Source organism: Lithobates pipiens, unplaced genomic scaffold (assembly GCF_037356315.1).
Source record: "Lithobates pipiens isolate NorthernLeopardFrog02 unplaced genomic scaffold, aLitPip1_a1.2 Scaffold_22, whole genome shotgun sequence".
NCBI lineage: Eukaryota > Metazoa > Chordata > Amphibia > Anura > Ranidae > Lithobates > Lithobates pipiens.
In genome coordinates, this window is record NW_027507784.1 from 26,330,742 (window position 1) to 26,339,101 (window position 8,360).

At 40.4% G+C, this 8,360-nt stretch overlaps 1 protein-coding gene across 1 annotated transcript; it reads left to right on the plus strand.

Annotated features, from left to right (window-relative positions):
- Positions 1 to 1,302: 1,302 nt before the first annotated feature.
- LOC143923459 (up-regulator of cell proliferation-like) lies at positions 1,303 to 6,966 on the plus strand. Its single transcript, XM_077447149.1, has 2 exons — positions 1,303 to 3,766; positions 4,736 to 6,966. Exons 1-2 carry the CDS (start codon positions 1,303 to 1,305, stop codon positions 6,952 to 6,954), a joined length of 4,683 nt encoding a protein of 1,560 aa, XP_077303275.1. The 3' UTR covers positions 6,955 to 6,966.
- The last annotated feature ends 1,394 nt before the right edge of the window (positions 6,967 to 8,360 follow it).

Here is an 8,360-nt window from a genome sequence, read left to right on the forward strand (position 1 = left end):
TTAAAAACTTCGATATGTTGATTACCACTGACTTGTGGATTAAACACTGAGTTATTACGTAAAGTACTGAATAGTGTAGGATTAGGTTCATTTACTGTAATAGTATTGGATTTAATAGGATTATTCATAATGTACTTTTTGATATTAATTTTTCTGATGTATTTTTGGATGCCAATATACGTGTCAAATTTATTCAAATTTTTTGTGGGGGCAAATTTAAGACCTTTATCCAGAACGGCTAGTTCTTCTGGGGAAATGGGAGTATCGCTCAAATTGATAACTCCTTCTCCAATCACTCTCTTTTTCGTTTGGATTCTCTTTCCCGCTCTGCAGCCTCTCTTCGTTCTGGGCTGTTTCGTATTCTTTCGTTTTCCGTTCGTCTTATGGGGGAGTGATACGGTTCCTGTGGTGGTCTTCTTCCAGGCGAATCCCTCCTCCAATGTGTCTCCTGGGGTCTCCTTGGGGAGTAGTCTCTCCTGTCCCGATCTAAAAAATGATCCTGTGTATCTCGAGGATATTGTTGATAAGAGTGCTCATAGTAGTTTTGTTCCGGGTAATTTCTAATGGGTTCATATCGATTGGACATTGGTATGGGGCTTCTATCCCTTCTTCCCTGATAATCATTTTGATATGAAGGCCTTCTGTTATTTCTTTGGTGCCAGATATTATAATATGGTTTCTTAAATTTTTTAAAAGGTTTTTTCCACCCTTTTTTAGAGGTCTGTTGTGTATAATTTCCCCCATATGCATGGTTATCATATGGGACTGGGGTGGCATATTGGTTATTATACGATGAATCATGTCCTCTCGGCGTCTCAGGATAACCCCTGTTATAATGTGTAGGAGGTTTCTCTGTTTCAAATCTACTATTATGTTTTTCCCATATAAGATCATTGGCAACATGAGAAGATGTGGGATCTTGTATTCTTACTTCTCTTTCTGGAGTAGATTGTGTCGACTCCGGAATAGTTGGTTCTAGTTTGCTTTGCCATTTAAATATTTTATTGGCTTTATAGTCTGAAATATCACGGTGATATTTTTTCATTTTTCGTTGTTGAACCTCTAAATCTTTAGCAATAAGGTCTTTGTTAAGTTGTGTAGCCATTTTATTAAATTCTGGCGATTCCTTATGTGATTCTAATTTACTCCTAATCTCTTCAATCTGTTTTTCAATTATGTGAATCTATGGTGGGGAGAATCTGAACCTTATCCCTAGTCCTAACCATAAACAGTTAAGGTAACTCAAATTCTCTTAAAATATGACTTCTTGATGGTTTTTGTTGCTTATTTCTGTTTACAGAGATGGAGGATTTTACTAATCTCCTTGTGCAGTTGAAGATGGAGAAGTATATTTCCAATAAGCTGACTTTGGGGGATATACTAGAAATCTCTGCCAAGAACCGTAAAGATAATAAACCCCAGAAGATAGAAGATGTACCCTGGTGTACTCTGAGGAAGATCATGGCTCTGGATGGTACTGCAAGGAACACTCTATTTGACACAGATGAGCCTGACCTGTATACTGCAGTGGGAAAAGATCCATTTGAATTTATATTTGATGATCCACAAAATGCAAGTTCATTCCCCCCACTTGATGTCCTCTGTGTTCTCCTCCATTGTTCAGACAGTATTCTGCAACAGGAGATTGTGAGCAAAATGGCCATGTGCCAGTTTTCTGTCCCTCTGCTGCTCCCTGCTGGTTATGGGTCGCAATGTACCTTCATGCTGTGGTCAATGAGGGACATTGTGAAGAAGTGGAGACCTCAGTCACTAGCTGACAGTAAAGGGTTTATAGAGGAAAATGTGGTAAATATTTCTATGCCACTCGTTTCCTTTGTAAGATTGGGGAAAACCAAGCTGTCCAAATCTAAAACCCTGAATCAAGTTCTCAATCCTATCCAGCAGCATCACAACTTCTTTATCCATGATGATATGGAAGGAGGAAACTTTGAGAGGAAAATATCTGATGGACTTGTGGAAATGTCCTGGTATTTCCCCTCCAGTAAATCTGATGTTTTCCCAGTACCCTTTGCAGTGACCAACCTACGTGGAGACCTGGAGACCAACTGGGACCAGTTCAAATTTTTGAGTGAAATTTCATTGGCTGTGTTTATATTTATGGAGACAATCAATGAGCGAGAATTCCAACTGTTATCAAAATGCAGTCAGAGTGACGCCATGTTTCACTTTGTTGTTACACCAGGCAAAGCTATAGAGGAAAAAACAAAAAGTATTCTTTTGCATCTATTAACAGTATTAAGAAGTGATAAGGAACATGTTATCTTGAAAAGCAAATCGGAGAATGATGCCACTTTCATTAAAAAAATCCAACCAAAACTTCAAAATGTTTTTCAAAAATGCTGCAAAAATGTAATACTAGGAGATGTTCCAAAATACTTTGGAAAACATAATTTTGTGGTGGATGAATACACAAACGAATGCCAGAAAGCAAGAGATCTTGCCAATAAAATAAAAATCCAAGATGTAGCACAGTATAAAAGGCAAACCTTGAAGTTGCAAGGAGATCTCTGGAAACAGTTGTCTAAAATAGAAAAAGAACTTTGCAGAATGAAAAATCAAGGCGAGGAGAATGCAGAAAAATACCAGTCTGCTCTCCTAAAGAAATGCAATAACCTGCACTCAGAGCAATATAAACATCAAACTCCAAAAGGTATACAGATGTTCACAGAGGCTCTTACTGATTTGTCTCGAAAAGAAAGACAGCATTTTCTAAAATGGATGAAATTTAAGCTTGATGCCATTGCAAGAGCCAACCTGACTGAACTTCAAAGTACATATAAGGAGAAATGTACCAACACCGCACATAGAAAAGAACTTCAGGACTTAGATCAGAAACTGTCAGATAGCTCTTTAGGGATAGAACACTTTCTACGTGAACTGGGACAGTTCTATGAAGCTGAAAGTTCTATGACAAAACTAAAACAAATTGAGAGACATCAAAAAAAGTTCTCTAAACTTCCAAGAATAGCAGCCGAACTTCTGTTGGATGGATTTCCATTGGAGCTTATTGATGGAGATGCTTCCAACATTCCCCTGCAATGGATAACAGATGTTCTAACTGAACTGGACATCAAAACAGAAAGAAAATGCAAAATTAGAGTGATAACTGTGCTGGGAGTTCAGAGTACGGGGAAATCCACCCTTCTCAACACCATGTTTGGTCTGCAGTTCCCGGTGGCCAGTGGACGATGCACACGAGGAGCCTTCATGACTCTTCTAAAGGTGAAAGAAGACTTTCAGGAAAAGCTGGGCTGTCACTTCATCCTGGTGATTGACACTGAGGGTCTGAAAGCTCCAGAGTTGGCCTCCCTGGAGGACAGCTATGAACATGACAATGAGCTGGCCACTCTAGTAGTTGGGCTGAGTGATATCACCATAATCAATTTGGCCATGGAAAATGCAACAGAAATGAAGGATATTTTACAGATTGTGGTCCATGCTTTCCTTAGAATGAAAGAAATTGGGAAGAAGCCCAACTGCCAGTTCGTACACCAGAATGTCAGTGATGTATCGGCTCCTGATAAGAACATGAGAGACAGGAGGAAACTTCTGGAACAGCTGGATGAAATGACAAAGGTAGCAGCCAAAATGGAGAAAAAAAATGAGATTTCAGCTTTCACCGATGTGATGAAGTACGATCTAAATAAAGACAACTGGTACATTCCTGGCCTTTGGCAAGGAGACCCACCAATGGCTCCAGTAAATCTTGGTTACAGCTCGAATGTACTTGAGTTGAAAATGTATTTACCGTATATACTCGAGTATAAGCCGAGATTTTCAGCCTCTTTTTTGAGGCTGAAAGTGCCCCCCTCGGCTTATACTCGAGTCATCGCTGTCTGCCCGCTCGATCAGCGTGTCGAGCAGACAGACAGCGGCCATTCTGATTCAAAAGCCGCGCCTCCGGCTCCGCCTTCGCCTGTGATAGGCGGAACACTGAATTTCCCAGCAGCCTGTGTTCCGCCTATCACGGGCATCCGCTCATCCTCGTACTACGGACGAGGATGATACGACGTCCGTGATAGGCGGAACACAGGCTGCTGGGAAATTCAGTGTTCCGCCTATCACAGGCGAAGGAGGAGGCGCGGCTTTTGAATTTTACAATGGCCGCCGACGAAGAGGGCACGGGACGGAGGCAAGGCAACGCACGGCACGGGACAGGACAGGACGGGACGGGACGGGACGAAGGCAAGGCACGACACGGGACGGAGGCTCGGGACAAAGGCTCGGGACACAGGTAGGCTGGACACACACACACACACACACACACACACACACACACACACACACACGGATGGAGACACACACACACGGATGGATGGATGGATGGAGACACACACACACACACAGGGATGGATGGATGGATGGATACACACACACACAGGGATGGATGGATGGATGGAGACACACACACACAGGGATGGATGGATGGATGGATTGAGACACACACACACAGGGATGGATGGATGGATGGATGGAGACACACACACACAGGGATGGATGGATGGATGGACACACACACACACAGGGATGGATGGACGGACACACAGGGATGGACGGACACACAGGGATGGACGGACACACAGGGATGGACGGACACACACACAGGGGTCTCACCCTCGGCTTATACACGAGTCAATAAGTTTGCCAGTTTTTTGGGGGGTAAATTGGGGGCCTCGGCTTATATTCGGGTCGGCCTATACTCGAGTATATACGGTATTTGAATTTATGGAATGTGAGAAATCTATTAACAGACCATCCAGCATCTCTGACTTTATTACTTGGATAGAAAGCTTATGGCGGTCTGTGAAACATGAGAAATTCATCTTCAATTTTAGAAACAGCCTGGTGGCCAAAGCCTACAATAAATTGTCTGTACAGTATTCCTTGTGGGAATGGGATTTCTGTAAATCAATTTTCAATTGGGTGATCAGCACTGAAAATGACATTCGAAATCAATCTGGAAAAATATCTGAAGGCATCTCGCATGAGCTGCAGAATATTCTTTTGGAGGAAGAAAATAAAATGACTGCATCACTAGAGAAATATTTTGAAAACTCAGAAAATGCTAATCTCATAGAGCGACACAGAGAGGAATTCAAATTGGGTATAAAGAGCCTGAGAAAAGAACTTGAAAGAAACGCTATTAGCAAGTGCCATGAGGCTGTTTCTATCCAGAAAGGGAAAATACAAATCCAGAACATTCAGAGGAAATCCCAGGCATTGATTGAAGATAGAATAACAAATCTTCTTCAAAGATACAGACCGAATAATCGTGAAGCAAGTGAACAAGAGATTCAACAAGAATTTGAGTTGATGTGGATGAAGACGTTGTCAGATTTGCAGTTGGAAGAACTTAGGAGATGTGATGTGGATCATTCTCTTCTCCACCTTCTTAAAAATGACATGAGCAGTAAAGGACCTCATATAAATGAAGCATTAATTAAGATTAATGTTTTACATCAATATGCAAGACCAGGTTTCAGGTTTTGTACAGAGGATGAAAGATATTTTGAACACACCTTTAAATCTTTTTTAAGCAACTTAATATTTAGGCAAGAACACAATAAAAAGCTTAGAGATCTTGCTGCTTCGATAATTCAGACAGGTGATGAGTATATAAAAGAGAAGATGTCTTCCATTGATGATTACAATGAAATCTTTGCTAAGGAACTTCTACACAAGATCAATAAAATACTAAATCGCAAAGATGTGAAGAAACTTAACTTCACGGCACAGTTTGAGCTGGATATCAAACTTTTCATTTTTGGAAAAGCCTCTCAGGCCTTTCAAAATTTACATGACAAGTTTCTCCATGAAAACGATCCTAAGCTTTGTCTCGAAAAGCTAAAGCCTCAATACTGGTCTACATTTCTCAGTATTTTCCACAAGAAAGATGAATGCCGAAGCAGAGCTAGACAGTTTTGTGAGCTGTGCTTGAAACCAGCAATAACGGATTATGTTTTTAAACAACTTGGACAAAAAATCGTGGACGCGATATTAAGCGATTATGAAAATATCACATTTAGCAGCCGAAGTTTTTTCCAGTGTACGATTTTAGCGGAGCTTTTAGAAGACATGTCATTCCAAAGGTATGTTGAATACATCAGTTCCTATGAGGACTTTACAAAGCGATGGATTTTAACTTACATCACCAACAAATATGGCAGGGGGCCAACCTTAGAAACCTTGCAGGGGCATATTCTGTCCTCCATTGAGAAGAAAATAAAAAACGCTCTTAAAAATGAAAGATGCCTGAAGGAAAACTCTGTGTCAAGTTTTTTGAAACAGTTCTGCGAATTGTTAAAAACAGAATTGGTGATTTCACAGAAAGAGATGCAAGTTATCACATTTCACAACCTGGGGAACGTTTTGCAGTTCTCAGCAGAAATCGATCATTTCCTCAGAGGAACACAACAACAAATCCGATCAAAACTAAGATCTTTGGATATACATTCTGTACTTTCCAGGGTGACAGTGAAGCCTCAGGATGAATTGTTCAGGAAGGTGGTTGGATGTGGCAAGCAGTGTCCATTCTGTGGTGTCCCCTGTGAGGCTGGAGGGGGTGATCATATCAATCACGCAGCTTCCATTCACAGACCACAAGGGTTGGGACAATACCGTTTTGAGGAAGATGAGAAGCTGGTCGTTGATATCTGCTCTACACTTGTTGTATCTAGCTCGAGTTTTAGAAATGCCGATACTGAAATGAAATGGCACCCCTATAAAGAGTATCGTACATATTATCCAGAATGGGCCATTCAGCCGGACTCCAGCATTGTGTGCTCAGATTACTGGAAGTACATCTTTGTAAAGTTTAATGGACAGTTTTCCAAAGAGTATGTAGCCTTACCAGCTGAGCTGCCAGATATTTGGATGGAAATCACCAGAGAGCAAGCACTTCAAAGCTTGAAAAAAGCCTTTAATGTGAATTGACCGCCCTATCCATAGTATGCCTATCCATAGTATGCCTATCTATAGTAAAGAGATCATTACAAATTAATTTTGAGAGCAATGATGATTCATAGTATTTTTATTCAAAGTCCATAAGCTAATAAATGCACAACAATATCGGTGGATAGATATTTTGAAACATGTGCAACTGGCGGGTTTTGCACCCATTAAGGTCTGCTACTTTAACAGTGTACCAACCGCTTTGGCTTTGGCCTGATGTGCAAGTATTTATGAAGATGGAGGTTATATGCATCTCTAATGCCGCGTACACACGATCGGAATTCCAGCCAGAAAAAGACAGATGAGAGCTTTTCATCGGAAAATGCGACCGTGTGTATGCTCCATCGGAATTTAGCTGTTCGAATTTCCGCCAGCCAAAAATTGATAGCATGTTCTCAATTTTCCCAATGGAAAAACTTTCTATCGGTAATTCCAATCGTGTGTATGCAATTCCGACACGCCAAAAATCACGCATGCTCAGATTCAGCTACGAGACGGACGCTACTGGCTATTGAACTTCCTTTTTCTAGTCACGTTGTATGTCACCACGTTATAAATGATCGGAATTTGATGTATAGACAAGACAGCTTGAGCCAAATTCCGTCGGGAAAACCATCAGAGCTTTTTCCGACGAGAATTCCGATCGTGTGTATCAATGGTATATAGTCTTCTTCCTGCACTTTACCTATCTAATACTAAATCCAGGCATTATGGATTTATGTAGAGCCTACTTTTTCTTCGCTTGTATTGGACTTTTTGGTCTATTGGACAACTAACACTGTATTCTCTGTAACTGAAGTGGCCTTTTGATTTTGAAAGTTACTTTTTGGTTGGGAAAAAATAAAAAGAATAATGCATATGTACAAAATTGTTATGTGCTTTAATATTGCCTGCAATTTAAGGTTAGGGTTCTATGTTTCTAAATGGGTTTTCATCTAAGATTCAAACAACATTTACCTACAATTTGCTAATTTTTCTAATGAGATTCAACTAAGAAAAAAAAGTTAATCTTAGGTGAAAACATTAACAAATCTACTCCTGAGTGTGATATCCTCTGGTTTGGGGGGTTGTATTTTCTGTAATGATTTCAAAAAATAAGTAGTCAAATGCCCAGTAATTGCTGGTGGCAATGCTCTAGCTGTGCGCCACTCAGAGTTTTAGCTTTGTGGAAAGATCAGCACGTTGAGGATATTTGACAAGAACAATTGAAGTGGTTAAAGTTGACGTTTACTTTAAATATTTTTCTGTGATGCAGGTTTAGTCACATAACTTACCTTTTTATTGAAGTGTATTCCCCACACATAACCCTAGAATAGTCTTCCCAGCACTGAATGGGTTCATTGCATAGAAGTTTAAAGTGGTAGTAAACTCTGTACTACAGCGTATAA

Bases quoted from the DNA above. Each gene is read 5' to 3' on its own strand.
- LOC143923459 (XM_077447149.1), top strand. From the start codon at position 1,303: ATGGAGGATTTTACTAATCTCCTTGTGCAGTTGAAGATGGAGAAGTAT. The intron at 3,767-4,735 runs TACCGTATATAC...GAGTATATACGG, and splicing joins ACTTGAGTTGAAAATGTATT to TATTTGAATTTATGGAATGT.